Here is a 21,286-nt window from a genome sequence, read left to right on the forward strand (position 1 = left end):
ACAGGTAGGTTGTGATAAAATGGTGGAGATGTTTAAGGCAGAATTAGGATAAACTACGTCACAAACCAGGTTGTACGTCCAATCCAGTCCTCGAGGGTTGCTGTCCTGCGTGTTTTTAGTCTCCCAACTCCAACACACCTCATTGACGTCTCTATAATCATTACTGAGAATAAATCGTGGATATTCCAAAACGACACTGCGTTATTTGACTTCCCATTGAAATCTGTTTATTGAAGGTGTACGAAAACCATTGAGCAAAATGCCAAAGCAACTGCATTAAGGGAATCCCGCATTAAACCAAACTATGTTTTCAACTATGAACAAAAAATTAACACTGAAAGTAACACAGGACAATTAAATGTCTTCCCAATATGAGAAATCACAGCATTTTGCAGTAAGTACATCTGGTTGCTCGTACTTGGCAAAAAGGTACCAATTCATGAAATATGGCAAGACAAAGTTTATAGTAAAATAAAAAATACTTTTTAAATAAACATTTTGTGATTGACATAATGGCCAATCCATTCTTTTTCAATCACAAACACCAATGTACAAGTACAACACAAATCTAAAAGGGGGGAAAAAAAAGAACATAATGGGGAAACATTTCATTCATTTGGCTCATATTACCTCCTAATACAGACAAAAGAATTACATGTAATATGGATTTACAAAGGAGTGCTGTAGTCTTTAAGTGACAATGTGAATTGGTTTTGTCTCAGTTGCATGTGCTTTGACGTTTGCCCACCTGGAATTGTTGCTTGTCCATTTGATAGTTCAAAAAGAAAAAAAAAAAACAACCCTGCATGTCTGAGACTACAGTAAACGTAGTTGACCCCTGAGTTTCTAATGCAAAATTAGTGTATGAAATACCTCCTTACAGTGTTTCTTAGTGCAAGCTAGCAATATGCTTAGATTTAATGGAGGTATATTAGATAGCACCCAAGATTCCTAACAAAGTTACTCTGCTGGCCGCAATCACAACAAGCAGGATTGGCAGGGGGTGTTTTGATCTGTATCCTTGTGAAGACCAGCAGTTCAAATGCTTGAATTTGTATTACATCTATATATGTTTTTCATAGAAAATATATAAATATCCCTGAAAGAAACAGATTTCACAGCATTTTTCAAGGAAACCAGTGCTGCTACCATAACATCAAGTGTGGTTACAGTCTCCACTTGTCATCCCTCTTCAGCCTTCACTCGCTGTCGTGATAAAGGACAGTCCGCTTCCCCCGGTTCCGGGTGTTAACGCGGGCCTTTTTCTGCGGTTTGCTGTATGACTCATCACTGTCCTCTTCCTCCAAGAGGACTTGTGGTCTGCGCTGCCTCAATTGGCGACCGGCAGTCCTTTGGCCATGCCCGGCCCATCTTGGACTCCTCCTCTTTGGACTCTTGTGGGACCCTGAGCTAGCATAAGAGTTTTCACTGGCTGTGGACGACTGCTCGCTTTCAGAGTCTGAACTGTGATTACTGCTGCAGCTTTCCTTCCGCGTTCCGTGTTTGGGTCGCTTCTTGTTCTTGCCTCTCCGCGAGTGGCCGACGTCAACTTCCTCCTTGCTGGAATTTGACAGGGGAACGGCATCCTCTTCCGTGTCTTGTTTTGATTCCCGTTTGGGACGCTTGCCATTCTTGTCGCTCTTTGCCACCGGCTCTTCCACTTCATCTTCAGATCCTGAGGTGTAAATTCGTTTTCTCTTGGAAGACGTTTGAATCCTGCTTTCGTTCCGAGAGGTTTTCTTCGACTGGCTCGTATTACAGCTGTCTTCCCTCGGAACTGGGCCTGCTTTGTTCCCGTTCCTCATTTTGCTATGGCTCGCAGAGGCTTCCTCAGAAGCAGAGCTGTCGCTGATGTATTTCTTTTTAGGCAGCACTCTGAGGTTCAGCCGCTTGTTGGACGCGTTGTCCGACTCGTCCGACTCTTCGTCCGATGAACCGGTGGAGCGTTTCCTCCTCGACTTCTTGGGTGTAAAGTCGCGCTCAGAGCTCTCGAATGCAGAAGTGTCATTCCGAGGTCGTTTCGACTTGATGTTGTTCCTTTTAGGCCTCCTGTTCTTGCTCTCCAAATCATCACTGAAGCGACTGCTTTCAGCCTCACTCTCTTGATCTTTTTTCACTCTTTTCTTGTGGCATTTCCTCAGCGTGCGACTGAGAACTTTGGAATCACCTGCGTCTGGTTTATGAGCTGAGGCAGGTTTTTGTTGATCTTGGCTTTTAGACATTGACACTTTACTCTTTTTAGAGTCTTTGAGGGGAGTTTCCTCCTTGTTTCTTCCATTTTGGTATGGCCGTCGTTGAGGAGAGTCCTCTTCATCAGAGCTTATAGGAAGTTGGCGTCGGGTGCTCCTTCGTTTAATGTTCTCTTCTTCCCCTTCTGCTTCCTCTTCCTCACTGGTAATCCTACTCTTGCGGGCTGAGCTTCTACTCGGCTTCTGACGTGCAGGTGCCTGATTATCCTCTTCCTCCTCCGCATCCCCAGAACTCTCTTCGGCAGCTTCCTCCTCTTGCTCAGAGCTGATGTCCACCTTGTGTTTTGGGCCGTGCCCGTTCACGCAAGTCAAAGTTCCTGCAAGGCAAGGAGTGATTTGATGAAAGACCATTTCTGGATTTGAAAATATGAAGATCGAGTAACACACCGTTGCCCTTTGTGTTGGTTGACGTTCTTGTATGTCCGTTCTGTTTGCTGTGAGAGGAGCTTGAAGAGCTGCTGGCATTGCCGTTTTCCTCATCCTGGGATTCTTCAGACAATTCCTTTGAATTGACAGAAGCTAGAGCAAAAGATGAAGATGTAAAATTTGCCAGTAATAAGCCCTGTCAAGAAGTGTTTTCATCAAAGGGGGTATGGCAAAATTAGTACAGATGTGGTAAAGTGGTTGAGCGGGCAGAACTTAAAAGGGAAAGTCAACCCCCCAAAATTCTTTGCAATATGTTCTATGCGCCTTCTGTGTTGTATCAGTTAAGCAACAAAATCCACCCATTTTTAGCCATCTCAGGGGACTGCCATTTCGTCACTTCTGTCGACTGAAAAGTACATCACAGTTGCGTTGGGGTTGACTTGCGCTTTAACGAGAAGGTTGTGGTGAAAGGTGTACACATTTAAACAGTTTCCTGGTGAGCTGAACTAATCTGTGACTTGATGCGCTTAAAACAAAGCCTGCTCGGGCTGTCAGCACATGGAAAAAAAACAAAAAAAAACCAAAACACATCTACCCACCCTGTTGCTCTCCGTCTGACTCGGAGCTGCTCTGAAGCACCGTGGTGCGTTTGCTGGCCCGGGAAGTGTTGCGCAGACGGCTCCTTATTGGCTCTTCGTCGTCGTCCTCCTCCTCCTCCTTGTCATCATCCTCATCTGATGCTTCAAGAAGTTTTATCCTGTTAACAGCGGCTCTTGCCGTTTTCCTCTTGAGTGATCTGCGTCTCGTTATTTCTTCCTCCTCTTCCCTGTCAGAACCTCGGGATAAGGCTCCGTCGGAGTCCTGGAGCTGACGTCTGTCCCTGGCAGAGGACCGGCTGGTGTGACCGTTCATCTCCGCTCTGCCCTCTGCATATACGCAATAACGGACAACCATAATGCTTGTTTGCACGATAAAAAGTTGAATGGTGAACTTTTTACCTGTCTTCTTTCTGTCAGCGGCGGCGGCGGCGGCGTTTCTGGTCAGCCGTGTGCTCCTGCTCCTTGCTGCCCGACTGTGATAGCGACGACCTGAAGAATGGGAAGATGCTTCTCCGTTCTCTCGCCCGTCGCCCTCACTGTCAAATGGCTCCTCTTCCTCGACCTCCTTCTGGTCGCTGTCAGTCTCAGCAACTAGCAAGAAATATTTCCACTCATTTGCAAAGCAATAAATTGTAACTTTGTTGAGTGAATAAATCGCACTGATTCTCCAACAAGAGGCATAACTGACCTTTTTTACGCTGCTTGGAAGAGCTGCCTCTTGTAACTCTTGCTTTCTGTTTGCCTTGATGGTGTTTGGAGGAACCTGGACTCGTCTCCTCCTCAGACTCGCTGAGTTCACTGTCGGACTCTGAAGAAGAAATGTCCGAAATTCCTTACAAGGACACACACTCGACCTCGAAAGGGAAACCAACTGAATCATTCATCAATTACATTTCTTTAGTACCTGCTGTTGATGAAGCACCTTTCGAAGCAGAGTCATCTTCCGAGGAGCTGTGACCGGTGCTGCTTCTTCGAGTCCTCCTGGCTCGCTCAGGAACCGAGGTTTTGGCTGAGGTAGATTTGGTCCCGGGCGCAGACTCCACTTTTTCCTGAGTTTTGACAGAATCCCTCTTTTGACTGAAGACGGGAAGAGACAATTTATCATCAGACATTCATTCATGAATAAATTTATTGAAGCATTATTGCGTACTCGCCACCGGGACCATTTTTAGATGGAGCTGTAACTACTTAAATTCTCTCTTTACGAAGATGATGCTCAGTTTTGAATGATGTTAGAGAGGTATTCATTTATCAGTTATCTTGCTGCATCATACCGAGAAGTGACTCTTCAGTATTTTGACCTTAATAAATCCCTCAATATGACGTAATGCAGTTCGACACCACTGAAAATTACCACTGATTAATTAAAAGAGGGAAAAAGAAAAATGTTAAAGCGAAAGTCAACACAAACTTATTTTTTTCAAGAATATGTTCTATGCAAGCCTACTAGTTGAAACAAGGCATTCTGATAAATATTGCATTTGTAGAATAAGAGTTCATCCACCCATTTTTAGCCATCTCAGGGGGCGGCCATCTTTTCACTTCTGCGGACTGAAAATGACATCACAACTGCTCACAACGACCAATCACAGCCCAGATTCAGAAAACAGGTCAGCCGTGATTGGTCGTTGTGAGCAGTTGTGATGTCATTTTCAGTCGACAGAAGACAAAATGGCCGCCCCCAGAGATGGCTAAAAACGAGTGCATTTTGCTGCTGAATTTATATTCCACAAATGCAATATTAATCCGAATGCCATGGTTCAACTAGTGGGCCTGCTGGGTACATATTCTTGAAAAAAAATATGCTTGGGTTGTTTTTCCTCTTTAACTGAGCAGTAAATGATCAGCTCTTGTATTAGCTAACATGATCATGTGCAGGTGTAGTTAAGTGTCAAATGAAAAAGAAATTTGCTTGCAAGTGTGGGCTCTACATTAGTTTCCGGGGTACTTTTTAAACAAAGTGTTTTGATAATCACATGAATGTCATTCCATTGTTTTGACAAGCCTCTCCACATGATAGAAGCAAAACTGGGGAAACAAGCACACCTTGTGCTGGCGGACGGATCGTGCTGCGTTTTCTTTTTGAACCGCTGGCTGCGACGAAGCCTGGCACTGCTCTTCACCGCTGTTTTGTATTCTGATATGATTGTTCGGATTTGCTCCTCAAAGAAGGCAGAGAGTCGCAAGGTCATGCTGTAAATCTACGAGGAAAAAAAAATGAGTTTAGCAAAAAGGAAAATATAAAAGCTACGACATGGAGACCTCATTCCCACCACTTCAATAAAATTTGAATAATTCTAGTTTCAACAACTTTCCTTCCTACCTTGGACCGTTTATTGGGTGTGTAGGCTTTAGCGTTTGCAAATATTAACCGTGTGTCTTTGCAAAGCTCGATAGGATTTTCATAGCGTTCTTCCCCTAAGGTCCTTCTCACAGTCCCAAAGTCCATTGGCGTGTCAATGATATCATGGTAGTCCTGGTGACATAAAGCAAACAGCTAAGAATTCAACCCCAGCCCAAGAAATTGAAGAGGAACATTTTGATTTTAGCATAATGATGCAGTGTTAAACTCACAGGATAGTTCTCAGGATCCACAGGCTGTCTGAACGGCTCAGAGTCCTCACACTCAAATATGTAGTTGAGCAGATTTTTGCAATGCTCTTTCCAAGCATCTCGGTCTGGCAGCACCTCGACAGATCGCTGCAAGCAGAGAAGGAGAGGTTTTCTAGTCATTAGTCACAAGTCACAAAGTTCTTATCTAAATATGCCGTATTTGCCGCCACCCATTTGCATATTTCCAAAGAGTGACATAACTTTCACGCCGTTTCAACTGATGAGTCTGTTAATGTTTACCTGACGCAATCTGTGTCCTGAGGAGGTTCCTGGTGCCTCTGCATCTGCTTCCTGTGAGAAAAAGAAAAAAAAAGTACATTCTTAGTGCTTCAATTGTGGTGTTTTTAAAATCACTACATACATAAATATAATTTTTTTTTTTTTTTTTTTTTTTAAAGAAAAGAGTTTATTCCTTTTACGAGACTAGAAAATAATACCACCTGTATGGGCCAATGATTGCAAATATACTTTATGAACATACACATTCAAAATCTTCATTTTTCTTACAAATTCAGTCAATGTTTGCGTACACAAAAACGAAATTCTAGCAAAGCTAACATTTTAGATTAAAAACCTCACTATAATTCTTTCTAAATTACATCATTGTAACCATTAAAATTCAGATTCTAAAATTCTGTTGTGTTTACTGAGAAACTGTTTACTTTTCAAACGGGTTGTACTCATTTGTGTTGAGCACTGTTCTTATTTCAAGATAAAGGATGCAGGATAGTAATATACCTGGAAAATGACAGACACCTACGTACAAACAGTAATAAGGCAGGTGATGTACCTCATCATCCTCGTCCATTTCTTCAACAACACTATAAATCTCCATGATGTCTGCGCATCTTGGATTACTGCCGAAAGAGGACTTAAGTCATTCTACATTTGCAAACCATAATTTAACAACAAAAGAAAATTGGAGAACCTACTTGACAAATTTCTGCAGGACATTGGTAATGATTTTTGCAGAGTGGGCAATCTTGCTCCTCGGCTCGTTGAAAGTGCGGGCATTGTGTGCAATGTACCTGACATCCCAAATTAATGCTGAGAGGCGTCTGTGGACCGACAGAGGTGTGTTTCATACAGCACAGCCGTTAAAATCCATCTGAACTGAGTTAAATGGAAATGATTCCATACGTTATGCCTGCTATCAGGACTGACCTGTAGAATTTGTTCAGGAGTCGAAATCTTATGGTGTCCAGATCAGTAGGGTAAGCAATCACAGTACAGTAGGCGGGATATTGGATCAGGTCTACAGGGCCAGAGAAAGGAGCAGCAATCTCTGTGACGGACACACCAGAAGGGAGCATTAGTTTGATCATTTTTCATCGAGGCAGACATGTGGCATTGTGTCAACAAAGTTATGACGTGTAATCGAGTAGGAAAAGTTTGACATTTGACAGGAAAAAGGGTTAAAGGGGAAGTCCAAACATATTTTTCCTGAATATGTTCTGTGCAGGCCTACTAGTTGAATCAAGGTATTTTGATTATTGAGTTTGTGGAGTATGAGTTAAGCAGCAAAATGCACCCGTTTATGGTCATCTCATGGGGCGGCCATTTTGTCACTTCTGTTGACTGAAAATGACACCGCAGTTACTCAAGGCTCAGATAATGACCAATCACGACTCAGCTACAGAAAACAGGTGATTTGTGATTGGTTGTTATCTGAGCCCTGAGGAACTCCAGAATAGCTAAAAACGAGTGGATTTATCATATTCCACAGACACAATATTAATCAGAATGCCTTGTTTCAACTAGTGGGCTTGCTTAGAACGTATTGTGGAAAAAATAAGTTTGGATTGACTTCTCCTTTAAGTGCATGAAGTACACACCAACAGTGATGAGCTGGCCAATACCAGCGACGATTCGCTCGCACTCCTGGTCCCGACTCCTCTCCCCCCACTCTCCCTTCAGAGGCTTGTACATCAACTCGCTCATCTCCTCTGCCGTAACAGGGATGCTGCCTCCTTCCGTTTCTGGAAGCTCAGCTGCAAGGCAGAAAGACTCTGAATGAGATATCACCAATGTCAGGAAATATGAGGCGTGTTCGTACAAGAAAGCAAATCAAAGGAGTATCTGTACGTAAAAGGATCTATCGGTTAAAAAAAAAACTATTGTGGCTTTGACATTTCACAGCCAAAGATGACAGTACCACGCTGAATGTATGGCCGAACATTACCATCATCTGGAATTGGTTCCATATCCCAAGGACTCAGCTTTTCATTTTCCCCATTGTCCCATCTAATGAAATAGAAAAAGATTTAACTACTACGTTTGTGTGTATCATATGAACCGGGCAAATGATACTGTTTTGTTTATCGCCCACCTGACTTTAAAGCACTGGAAGAGACTGTCAGCGTATTCTGGCTGGTATGGCTCTTGACAAACAATGGTGCCAAACCACCAGGCGTCGTCTATTACCGAGCGGAACCGGTCCCCTGAAAAAAGGGCAGAATACGTTTATGTGCACAAGGCCTAGCAAAGTTGATATTTCAAATGACCATGCAAAACAGATAGATACCAATAGAATACAAGGGAGTGCCCTGCAAGACAGTGTGTGATTCCATGCATTAGTTCTACCTTGACGTGCTCTGTCGAGCCAACTCACCTGGTTGCCAGTTTCTACGGATTGCCTCATCATAACTTTGCCTCAGCACCAGGAAATCTATGACATCAGGCATATCATGATATCTGTAAAGAGAAATCAGTTGCACTTGTTGAGTAAAATGAACGCCAAAGTGGTTAGCAGCTTCCTTTAGTTTTCTATTTTTCTCACCCCGATGCCTTGCAAAAGTGACTTACTTGACAGAGAAGGACTTGTCTGTGATTTTGCCTGCCTCGATCAGAGTCAGTTTCAAACAGCAGAGTGTCGGAGGGCAGACTTCATATTTGATTCCAGTTATCTTAACACACTCTTGGTCCTGGAAAAGAAGCAGCACGATTTTTGTCCCAAGATCGCAAAATAGAATTTGTGGAGTACCAGTATTCTTTTGCTCTGTCAAGAATAAACCCGGTAAATTTCATTGAACATACATAACTATTTATCTATTTTCTAACTGCATTACAGTCCTCCTGGTCTTTCTTGACTTACCCGAAGCACCATTTTCTTCCAGGGTTGCTTGTCTAAGTTGATGGGGTACAAATCATTACGTCTTACGGCCTCAACATAAGCCTCGTGGCCTTGTTGGAAGTAAATCACCTAAAAGAGAAAATGAATTACAAATAGGGTTTATTGTTTTGACTGTTCCCAAATATTACCAGAGGAAAACAACGTGAGAGGAAGGAAGGAAGGAAGGAAGGTATAGATATTAACAGAAAAGAAGCAAATTGATAGAAGCTAATACTTAAAAATTTGACTTTTATTTTTTAAAAACACACCTCATCACCCATCTGGGGAACAAAAGGAGATTTCCTAGGAATGACATCAGTGATCCATAATGAGGGTCGGAATTCATTGGACACTTCTCTGTTGATGGATGGTCTGACTTTTGGCCGCTGATTGGAGAATATATAAAACAGTTAAGTGACATTACATGAAGTAAGTATTCTGTGAAATATAGATTTCCCCTACAAATGAATTAATTAAACTATGAGAGCAGTACTTCTCAACTCACCCTGGGAGACTTGTTCTTTGATTTCTTGGCCTTCTCTTTTCCTTTTGTTCCCGTTTTTTCCTCCTCATCGCTCTGCTGCTGCTGCTGTCGCTGCTGCTGCTCTCTCTCTTCCTCGTCTTCGTTGTCTTCCTCCTCCTCCTCGGAACTGCTGAGCTGGCGCCGTATTCGTTTACGCGATGAAAAGGGAGTCGACGGTTGCAGATTGATGCCAGCATCTGCTGTCCAGTCCGAATACTCGCTGGACGAGTGACTGCGCAATTTTCAAGCCAAATCCATGCAAAATGTTATTGACTACTTGCTTCGGAAAACAGATCAATGAGTTTAGCGTGCTACCTAAAAACTAATTAAGAAATGGAAATACCTTGGGCTGTCACTATTCCACTCCTCATCATTAGATGAGTCAAGTTCACTGCCATCCAAGTCATTGTCCTGGACGGACAACACATTTACTATGCAATAAAATGACTTTGACTACAGATAAATAAAAATTTTGAAACAAGTCCCACGAGAGTGGTGAATGTGATACCTCGGTGTGAGCATCAGAGCTCGCAGTCTCCTCACCCTCCTCACATGACAGGTCGATGAATTCCAGCGTGTCGCTGCGACTTGCTCGCTTTGCAGAAGGAGGCTCCTCATCAGAATCATCCTGAGCGAATTCGGATGCGGAAAGGTTTGGAAACGCTTTAGATAATGATTTGCTCGTGATTGACGGGTGATCAGTCACGGGTGTACAGCAAATAAACAGAAATAAGATTCAAATCAGGGTTGAACGATTTAGAAAAATGATTCATTTGCGATTTTGTTTCCTCAATATGTCCCCCCGCCCATCCCCACCCAAGAAAAGAACCTACTCGACAGCTGCTGTACATTATGCGTCTCTTCTTCACGTTGTATAAAGCCACCTCTTCATCTCCTTTGGCAACCCTAATGTCAACCTGGTCCCTGGAAGACATGACATGAGTATCAATTTAAATTAAAGTCGAACTTAACCCCAAAATTTTGTTGACAATATTTTTTTTCTATGCAGCCCCATTAGATTAAACACAGCATTCTAATTGATATTGTGTTTGTGGAACATGATTCTAGTAGTAAAATCCACCCGTTTTCATTCATTTCAGGGGGCGGCCATTTTGTTACTTGCTGTCAACTGAAAATGACATCACATTTGCTCAGGTAACAAACATTCATGGTCATTACCAGTTTAGACAAGTGAGGGTGCATAGAACATATACCGGTAATTGCAAAGACTTTTGGGGGGGTTGACTTCCCTCTTAAAGACAAAGGTCAGAATCAGACAAAGACAAAGGTGAGGACATTTTTTTTTTACAAAAGGGGAGAAAAACAAAATTCCCAAGGTCATTCATTCATTAGCCGGCCCGCTTATCCTCAGGAGGGATGCGGGCGTGCTGGAGACTATCATAGCTAGTTGAATTTTTTCCCACAATTTGTTTCTTTACTACGGAATGGACACTGCGGGCCGGCGCGGTAACTATTCCCCTGCAAAATCTGCGTGTAATTGACAGTCAGTGAAATAAATTGGTGGGAGGCAGTGACGTGGGGTGAGGTTCATGACTGACGAGGCACTACTCCTCTGGAGTCATATATAAAAACATAAACACAAAATAGATTATTAGTCTGCATTTTAATTTTGACCTTCCTTGAAACGTGTCAAGTGAATTTTTGAAGACCAGTATTTGTTTTCAAAGCTATTAATTATGCTTCAATCAATTCCACACTACTCAACAATGTAAGCAATCCGTGACAAAATCAGCAAAGAATCCGATGTGTGCTGATTATTTTATTGGAGCCAAATGCAGTTACCTCAACACGATTGAATGCGAGAGATTGCTGGGAAGTCCCGGTTCAAGATGGCGGCTCGTTATGCATGTCCTAAAACAGCCGAGGCTTACTCTGGTGGTTCAAGAAGTCGATGGGAAGAGCGCTGCACATCTTCTACTCACTGCACCAATGTAACACAGCACTGCCACATACTGGCAGACTGCTTTATCTTTTTAGGGGGCTTATTATTGCCAGTCCATTAATGTTTTACTTGCCTGATTGTGACTTGACTGCAACGCCAAGGTTTCTACACTAAGTACCCATCCGGAGGTGTTTAATCGGGTTAGTATACACAATATAATTGTATTGCAAGAGTTGTACTGTGTTGACAGGTTAACAAGCAGAACTTGTTCCAGTTCACAAGCTATCTTCAATTCTCAGTAGTCTCAGAATTCTGTCTACCTGTAGCTGCTCGGTGGGAGCTCTGGCACCACCACTCGACGTCTCCAAGCCTGTAGGTCTCTCTCCGTGGCCATTTGGCTGCGAGGAGCATTCTGGTGCATCTGCCTCACACCTTCCACCTGTCCGCTCCGACGCAAACCCACATTAGGAGGAGACTGCACTTCTGCTCGATCATTTCCAGACACTGCAAAGAAGAGAAAAATACATTTGCAGGGGTATCAATTTAGACACACAAAACAGGATTGAAATATGTCATAAATCAATCCAAGAAATCGTACCTCTCCGTGGTGTGCTTGGGGCGGGTGGCACTGCTGGCCCCAGGGCCTCTGCTGGCATACCAACAGGAGCCCCCGCTGAGCCAGCCTGGTTCTGACGCTCCTGTTGCTGCTGAAGGTTTCGGATGGCCTCGTCGAGTAGGCTGCTGCGTCTGATGGCAACCTCCTCGACTTCTGCAGTCTGCTGACTTATCACTTGCTCCACCACCTCTCCGTCACCTGCACATGAGATCAAGGAAGAGCATGAGGATAAGAGCGCGGGTGCAAAGGAACTCATTGATATTGTTGGTTTTGTTCTTACTGGTGGCAACATATCCCAGCTGAGGAACCAAATGTTCCGCTGCAACATTCTCCCGGCCCGGAACAAGCCGCTGATACCTGGAAGCCCACACCAATTTAAATTTCAAAAAAGTGCCCATGTTCTTGATTCTTACCAGTTTGAAAAGTCAACACACAGATAGGCAGAATACTGATGTGCATACAACTGTCGGTCTACCTCGGTGGATGGGGGTTTCCATCTACGTCCACTAGAAAAGGTGGGGGCATAAGATGTGGGGCCTGCTGTGTCTGTTCATCAAGCACAAAGCCGTTGGCATCTCGAATCAAAGGTCTGTAGTCTGTGTGGAAGAAAACCTGGTCTGGAAGCTGTATGAGGGGCAAAAGAAATAGCCATTAGGGAATGAAGTTTGTAACCAGTAATAGGAATTCCTACATACTCAGTTCCTACGAACTTCAGTATGATTTTTTTTCTTGCCTTTTCATAAGGTTTTGAGCTACCAAAGCCAAAGATGAGCAGGTGGCCATGGGAGTCTGTGCAGGCGAAACGTTGACCATCAGGAGTGAATTTGCAGTCGAAAACTGCTCCGTAACCTTGGCCCTCAATCTAGATGGGGGGTGGCGGGGGTAAAAATAAGTAAGAGACTAACTCTTCACACAGGCAAAACTTCAAAATAGTCTTCAATTTTTTTGCAAACTCTCTTCAAATTTTTGGCAAACAGACAAATCGATACGAACTGGAAAAAAAAAACCTCCAAGACTGCATTATCAAAAATGAAAATTTCCTTTCATGAATGTAATTTGATGAAAATTCTGTCATGTACCATGTTGAAGTAGTGCTGTGTCCTCGACCCTCGCAGCAAGTCCCATATGAAAACATTTCCATCATGGCCAGCCGACAGAATAATCCGGGCGTCGAAAGGGTGCGGCTCGAGGACAAACACTTCGGCCTCATGGCCCTGGAAACAAGGTTTATTATATTATTCGCTTCTATTATGCTTAGCTTGATTGTCACAACTAAAATAATAATAAATAATTAGGCGCAACATTATGTGCAGGCTTACTTTGAGGACATGTAGCAGCTGTCCAGTGTAGGAGTTCCACACTTTGATCAGATAGTTACTGACGGTGGTGATGACTGTGTTGTCATGGCGATCCCATGCTACCATGGTGACTTTGGGCTTGAAGTAGCTTTCCTCTTCACTCATTGGCTCGGCACTAAAGACCAAAAACATAATTCAACGCTTTCTAAAATGTGTATTTTCAAGTCACGTCTCGTATAATGATGCCAGTATTTAATAGACAATCAGCAAGACATTTTTCCAAGATGAATGACTGATATCAAAACAAGTTAAAACAAATCATGAACTAGGGATGAGTTCTGAAGTTGGTACCGACCGATTTGGGTTGGTACTACGACTACAGATTCACATGAAATCAAACGGTTGCCATGTTTCGACACCAAAGTGGATCGTGTTGGGAAGAGTTGGTGATTTTCCATGTCGCACTTGAAAACAGCACCAGCATAACTGCTAATTACTTTGTGCACTACAATCCAGATTTATGTATATATTCTTTAGTCAATATTGTTAGCAGGAGATTATTTTTAATGGACAGCAAACATCATGCTCACCCAGGAAGAGTGGTGGACATGTTGAGCAAAATGCATCGCCACTGCTGGCGTTGATGGAGCTTCCAGATCCTTGCGGTGCCGTCCCGGCTTCCACTCACAAACCTAACAAGTTACAGTAACTTTCAGCACTGCACTTTTTCATTCCATGGAACACTCACATTCACAATCAGTTATGGGTTTGATGTTTAATTGAAGTCATTTATTAACTGCATACCTTTCACCTGAGTGGCAAAATTGGATGCTGTCAACTTTGTCCTAAACGAACCCAACATACATAAAGAGTTAACAGGCATATTTTGTGTTTTCTGAATCGAAACTGATATTCTGCTAAAAGTTTAGACAAGACAACTTACTGTGTGCTCATGGAGCTCTGATATCTTTTCTGGACTTCCGGTCCCCACGTAATATATTCTGATGACATCATCAGTGCTTCCTGTGGCTAAGAAAATTCCACCTGCAAAGATGTTAAACAAACACTTATCATGGTCTTACGAAATAAAATAGATTGTCAGTTTACAAACAACATACATAGCTGTCTATGTGTTGGACTAATTACCTGGACTGAATGATGAGCACACAGTCTGAACTCCAGGTCTCGGACGCTCTATAAACTTGTGTGGACGATCACTTTAAGGGAAAATATTTTGTCAAAATTAAAGCATGTTTCAGTTCGTCATTAGAATGTACTTTTTTTTTTTAACCTTAAAAGTCCCTCAACAGTAAAAATAAATGTCTCCTAAATTTGACATTCCATAAAGAAAAGTGTTAACAACCCTGACAAATTTGAATGAAAGGGAACAAAAAATAATAAATCAAGTTCATAAAATGAAACCACGCACCGCTCAACTGTTAATGATGCGACATAGAAAAATGTATGCCATTTTATCAAGCATCTTTCTAATAACTACATGCGTTAGCCATAAAAAGCAGCCACACTGGCGTACTACTGGAAGGGAAGATACATTTTTGAGGTGCAGGCATCTTTAAGTTAGCTAATAGCACATTCAATGCGCCAGATAACTGCATGAAGGCCCTCAATTTCTAAATAACGGGGGACGGGCAAAACACGTTACACCACCTGCGCCACAATTTAGACCTGCTTCCAGTTGGTCGAAAGTTTAGTCTACTTTTAGCCACCATATTGTCAGGTGCGCCGAGGGTGTGTAAAAGAAAAACGCCCAGCATGGCGCAGTGTGATCTGCTAAATTCCCCAACACCCTAAATTAGGCTTGTACTGGCATGAAACAAGTTTTTATGCCCGAGCGCAAGTATGTCAACTAAATACAGCCTTATACCTCCAAAATTGAGCACTACATAGTTCTTTGCACATGTTTTCAGCGGTTACCTTCAAACATGCATAATGTATTTAGAAACAAATATTTGATTTCAATTTAATGCAGTTACAGTTGGTGGTCTCTATAGAGGTTATAAAATCCCAATTTATAAACACAAATCTGGCATCCTGCTAGGGCTGCTTTTACACAAATACGGTAGTTTGGTGTCTGGGCCTAAAACTGTTAAATCAGCTCAGCTCATCTTACTATTTGGCGGAGGCATACTGCACAGATTACTTAAAGAAACATAATGAAATAATGAAACATGTCATTTACGGTGACAGCCTGAAGCACATCACACTATTGCTTTGTCCGTTTTAAATGTTGTGAAAACCATCCAAAAATATATAATGCAAACACTTCCTTTAATTTGTTAATGCACCTGCTATTCATTTAAGCTTTTCCATTATGCGAGATGATGAGTTTCAAGCTGCACTCACCTAAAGTTGATGTTGTTGACATCCCACTGCCAGAAGCATACCGTAGCATCGGTACCAGTGGACAACATATAACGTTTTGAGCCCTTGGCAAATGGTGAAAACTGAAAGAGAAACATCACACAGATTAATAAACTTGCATTATATACTGTCAGAAACCACAAAATAGTGCACAGTGCAGAGAACTGACAAACTTATAGTATGTACAGTGGATACAGAAAGCATTCAGACCACCTGAAACTTTTCGCTCCGTCATAGTGCAGCCACTTGCTTAAATCATTTGACTATACTAAAAGTAACATTTCACACGGCCCACAAGGCCAGATAGAAAAAAAAAGCTGGAGGTGGGCAGTGAGAAAGTGGGGTGAAGAAAAAAATAGGGGCCACTACTGTTAATAAATTGGGTCACATATTTACAGCTTTTCAAGATATGCAAAGATACAAATAAATTATTCACGACGAAAGTAAGAACAGTACTTCATTTCACTTTAGAAGGAAAAATTGTTTCTTCCACATTCTGCTGCGGCAAGGACTGATTTATTAACATATCATATTAATATTATGATTTAAAACCAATTGAGCATCTGTGTCTTAAAATGGCTGTCCACCAACGGTCACTATTCAACCTGACAGAAACGATGGATTGCCAACGACGAATAGCTGAGGATCACCAAATCCAGGTGTGAAAAACTTGTTGCATCATCCCACCCGAGAAGACTTATGACATTATTATCTGAAAATGGTGCTTTTACTCAATACTGAGCAAAGTGTCTGAATATTTACAGCCATGTGATTTCAGTTTTCTGTTTTTAAAAAAATTCTACAGATTTTCCCCCCTTTCAATACAGAGCACATTAATGAGGAAAAACAAACAAAGCAAATGGCTGTGTTATGACAAATAGTGAAAATTTAAGAGGGTCTGAATAGCCACTGTAAATGTGGGCCACTACAAAGGTAAAGAAGCTCAGAGCTAGCGAACAGTAATGTCGTTTCAAAAATGAGATATGGATTTACCTGTAGGGAGGTAATTGATCCACTGTGTCCCTGCAGCACAGCCACAGGTGCACAGGTACGAAGGCACCACACGCGGATGGTTTTGTCACAGCTTCCCGCGGCAATTAGTGTATTCTCGTAACTGACGGCCAAGTCTGTGATTTCAGCAGAGTGTCCTCGCAACGTCGAATGAAGCCGCCCGTCAAAGGAAGACCAAATCTTCACCAAACAGTCATCCGAGCCCTGGCGAAGAAGGGTAACAAGGCAAGGCTAACATGAAAACATATGCATAGTCAAATCACCGGATGTTGTTTTATGATGAAAGTAAATGATTGAAAAATGCTATGTTACGGATTTCTCTGGGCCAATAGATTAGGTTCCTTCTTACTGTGAAGATCCTGAGACCGGTGCGGTCAAAAGCAATACAGTACACAGCAGACAAATGCCCCAGGATCCGCCGGTGCAGATGCATGCGCCCATAGTTGCTGACAGGGTTGATGGAGCTGTCGCGCTGTGCTCCAGTCAGCTCTCTTCCTCGACAGATGTTCACTGTTAGCGACAAGAGGCAATCTTTCAAGTGAGGGCTGCAAACTGGACACAACACCAATATGGATACAGTAGTGGGAAGGACAGGAGATAGAGCGGATATAAAATGCTAAATACACTGTTCAAATGCAAAGTTTTTACGATAGGAAATGACACCAACATTGGGATGCGAGTTCAAGTTTAGTCGGAATCATTTAAAATTAGAAGCGGAGCGTACTATAGACGGGCACTATTAACCCCCAACCCAGCCCCTCCACGGAAAAAAAGGTGATTGACAGACGACGAAAGGGTACCCACGCTGCAGACAGATGACGAATAACGGACGCTCAATTTTTAGTCAAATGCCCAGCTCTTGATATCGCGATATTGGCTCATGCAATATGCATATCACAAAGACATGCAATGTTTTTCTTATGTAACTATATGCTTTTATCTGGATTTGACCAGTCAAAAGTAAACTTAAATGCGCATCACCACCCAATAGTTGAACATTATCTAGGGGATTACAATTAATTAGCTAAGATTACATTGAGCTCGCTTATTTTGCTGCCTGAAAAAAAAAAAAAATCTCTAAATTAATAAATATTCTTCATACATGTTAAATCGCAAGAATATCGATATTGCAAGAATCAACCACCATTTTGCCTATCGCATGTTTTTCCCATATCGTGCAGCCCCAATTATGAGAGAGGGTAAATCTACCTATATGTGAAGGTTTCTTGCTGTTTAAAGGCCTCTCTGGTGGTCTGCCCCTGTGAAGGGCTGCGTATGATGAAGTTTTCAACCGCACACCATCACATTCTGGAAACACAAAAGGCAGAAATTCAGTCGTGTTTTTTGGGGGGGTTTTGTTTCTTGAAACACAGCTACATTTGATAACATAGTTGTGATTTTAAACAGAGACCCTTTATCTCATTTTTTGTCATGAAACATGTGGCTATGACAACTATTATTCTCTAAAATGACAAATCTGAGAAATGAGCCAAGAAGACTGCAACATTGTAATGACCTTTCAAAACCCAGAAGAAAAAAAAGTTACAAACTTATGGAGCTTTCAAATTTACAGTTGATTTCTTCTGGTTGGACTGTTAACCCGATGAATCTTTTTCACAGAGTTGAAATAAATTTACTAAACCAAAATGCACAGCAAATCTTCCAACATTGCTTTATTCTTATTGGTTACAAGTAGGGATGTCTCAATCTCATATTTTTTAACCTGAATCCAGGTCTCCTGATTTTGAGGATCTGCAGGATCAAGAGTCAAAAGATCAAAAACGTAAGTGAAAGCGTGAAGACTAGCTGACCGCAAGATAACCATGTCAAAAATTTGAGAAACTAATAAACACAGTTTTTTAAAAAAATCAAAAAGCTGTATATGACATGCGTTAAACCAAAGTAATAATAATAATAATAATAATGCATCAGAGTTATATAGCACTTTTAGTCGTGTTGGATTCTTTAATTTCATACGTCACAGCAGCAAATAAGCAAAATTTTGTGTTACTCAAAGTGAACCTACATGCCACAGAAGGACAACAAATGACTATAGTACCTTTAGAGGTCCTAAGCATCGACTGCTTTCCGGTCCCCAGGAGCGAGTGCACGCCAGGGACACAGGAGGGCATGTCTTTGTCAAGAATCGGTCCAATCTGCTTACATATTTGTAGCAAATGGTCTGGTGCAACATGTCTGTTGGCTGCAACCTGTGAGGGAGAGACAGCAACACACATATGCAATGAATCAAGTATGTTGGACTTCCACATACGTGTCAACTAGTTAATCTTTTCTTCTCATACATTCATATAAATTTGTTTTTTCTTTTACGACAATGAGTTTTTTTCTTGGACTTAAAATGTCACAAAACAAATCCATTAAAGCGTCATGGTTCTTCAAAGTTGCATCAAACTGACATTGACTATCTTGGTCACAATATTAACACCCGAATTATTAGGGGAATCAAATGGGCTGAAAGTGCTCCTTACCATTTCATATATAACTATGCTGTACAAATGTTTATTAATATTTTAACGAGATTTCCTTGGACTAGAACGTGTCAAGATTATGCTTCTCAAGCGCTTTTCCGTGAGGCGTGGCTCCCTATGCAAAACCTATGCTTTTAATCGACCAATCAGAAAGCTGGTCACAGGCAAAACAACGCGCAGGCAACGCATCTCAGTCCCTGATTGGCCAATGAAGCGGCCTCGCCAGCAAGCCAAGCCAAACTACTCACCCTATCTGCAGTACAACTGTCGTGGCTAAATTATAAATAAAACCTTATAGTACATGAACGTTTCAGGCTATCTTATCCGAATCCACGTCGAGTTATGTGTCAGACGACGGCTTATGACCTTGTACAACATCACGGCTCGAATAAAGCCTACAGTAGTTCAAAGAGATTAGAACAAAGAGGGTAAACAAGCGCTAAACGTGCTATCCTGTCCCGTCGCGACACTTACTAAAATGGATTTAATGATTGTACAAAATTGAAAATAACACGTACCACATCTTCATATGTTCTCGGGTGCTCGTTTCCCAGCCAGTCCAATCTCACTGGTAAGAGCTGTCGAAAACAGAGCTCGGTCAAACGGGACTCTCGAGACAAAACAGGCGCACAGAAGACATTTATTTTGCTTGTAAAAAGTGAGTGATGTCAAACGGCTGAGACGCACAGAAGCATTTAAGAGTCTAAAGAAGTTGCACGTCCCGACCATCACCATCGGATAGCATCGAAAGCACACATCACGAAGCGAGAAAACCTACCTGATATTCCTCTAATTCGCTCACGAGGACCTGCAAGTCGGATAGAAAGGAGCAATTAATAGCGATTACCTCTTCCAAGGCTGTTATCATTGAGCTATGGCAACTATTTGGAAATATAACACAAACGGTTACGCATGCTAGCTCACCTCAGCCGTTCTCCGACACGGACCCGTTGTTAGGAAACGAGATATCAAGTAATAGAGCTCTGAAATGAAAAGACACCGGGGCGATTGATGTGATTTAATTAACAGAAGCAGAATCAAAGTAAATTGAGCGACTAACTGGGGTTCCTTATGCGGCTTACCCGTCTCAAGGAGCGAAATTTTCCGATTTTTGGCCATTTGACTCGGACGTAATATGGAGAGAAGCACAATGTAGGGCTAACTTTGTAACAACGGCAACAACAAAAAAAATGATATATTTATTTAATTTCGGTCACACAGGTCTGACCCCCTCCACGGTTGCTCCCGCTTGCTATTCAGCCTGTTCGCAGTCGCCATTGGAAGGATGAGGCCTCCGCTATTGCACTTACTTCCGCCACAGACACACACACAGGAAAAGGGGAGAAGGGGGAGGAGCGACCTAAACAAAAGACCAAAAAACTACGTGTTGTCCTCGAGCTCGGATAAAATTTACCTAACTTGCTCGTACACTGTGTATATATAAACGTGTAGTTCAACGTGAGGACAGTTAAGAACATATTTCCTTTGAAATGCAGTGCGACAATCACGCAAGTCGCCCCTTCTTTTTTGACCAAGGTCGCGAATTCGGCGCATGACGTCATGAGTAATGACCGACCATGTCGAGCTGATTTTGGTTGATTTATAGTTGGATACGCTTTGGTATTATTTGTATCGCACTTTACGTATTTTTGTAAAGTTTATAGGAAGCGTGACATGCCATCTATTGTCTGGTATTAAAATATTCTCATCTCATTATGACAGTTTTGAAGAGCAGTCGTTTTAAAATCATTGCATTCTTGTATTTTTACTACATCGTCAGCCTCTTGAAAGTCAGATTTTCACAAAAATATTTTCTTTTGCCTTGAACATCTCAGGGTCATGGCCACCTCTTTTATACGTACTCGGCTATGTCCTTAGTTAAACGGGTGATAATTTCTACACCTGAATTGAAATTATTAATAAATATAATCTAATCAAAATTTGGTTCCACTTTTGGTGTTTTCTGAAAAACAAAAAGACTGAGGCCATTATTTCAGGTGAGTGACGACGCTGTATGAAATTTGGGCCTTAAACACTTACGGCCTGACCTTCTGCCATCTAGTGGAAGAGCATTTAAATGTTGGAGTCTGTCATTACTGCACAGTATATGTCGCTGGGATAGATA

General features: G+C 42.1%; 1 protein-coding gene across 1 annotated transcript; it reads right to left on the bottom strand.

Moving 5' to 3' along the window:
* Positions 1–210: 210 nt before the first annotated feature.
* brwd1 (bromodomain and WD repeat domain containing 1) lies at positions 211–20,665 on the bottom strand. Its single transcript, XM_086035530.1, has 44 exons — positions 20,244–20,665; positions 20,086–20,144; positions 19,940–19,969; positions 19,680–19,739; positions 18,732–18,882; positions 17,882–17,980; positions 17,022–17,182; positions 16,655–16,876; positions 15,644–15,744; positions 14,426–14,496; positions 14,223–14,323; positions 14,084–14,124; positions 13,870–13,971; positions 13,301–13,454; positions 13,061–13,195; positions 12,715–12,843; positions 12,457–12,605; positions 12,262–12,338; positions 11,964–12,179; positions 11,686–11,869; positions 10,296–10,386; positions 9,971–10,090; positions 9,806–9,873; positions 9,445–9,694; positions 9,209–9,325; positions 8,922–9,029; positions 8,633–8,751; positions 8,439–8,521; positions 8,157–8,268; positions 8,010–8,071; positions 7,663–7,818; positions 6,992–7,112; positions 6,760–6,885; positions 6,618–6,684; positions 6,068–6,118; positions 5,789–5,914; positions 5,538–5,690; positions 5,261–5,415; positions 4,119–4,291; positions 3,903–4,022; positions 3,614–3,805; positions 3,215–3,541; positions 2,637–2,768; positions 211–2,566 (listed from the first exon to the last, which is right to left on the bottom strand). The coding sequence occupies exons 1-44, from the start codon at positions 20,278–20,280 to the stop codon at positions 1,200–1,202; spliced, it is 6,675 nt and encodes a 2,224-aa protein (XP_085891656.1). The 5' UTR covers positions 20,281–20,665; the 3' UTR covers positions 211–1,199.
* Positions 20,666–21,286: the final 621 nt, after the last annotated feature.

Source organism: Filicampus tigris, chromosome 7 (assembly GCF_054856515.1).
Source record: "Filicampus tigris isolate MCC_2025a chromosome 7, RoL_Ftig_1.0, whole genome shotgun sequence".
In the NCBI taxonomy this organism is placed as follows: domain Eukaryota; kingdom Metazoa; phylum Chordata; class Actinopteri; order Syngnathiformes; family Syngnathidae; genus Filicampus; species Filicampus tigris.

Excerpts from the sequence above, each read along its gene's own strand:
- brwd1 (XM_086035530.1), bottom strand. The coding sequence starts at position 20,280 with ATGGCCAAAAATCGGAAAATTTCGCTCCTTGAGACGG. Across the intron at positions 14,125-14,222 it reads CAGAGCTCCATGAGCACACA|GACAAAGTTGACAGCATCCA; the intron begins GTAAGTTGTCTT and ends GGGTTCGTTTAG. Across the intron at positions 9,695-9,805 it reads TGGAATAGTGACAGCCCAAG|TCACTCGTCCAGCGAGTATT; the intron begins GTATTTCCATTT and ends AAAATTGCGCAG.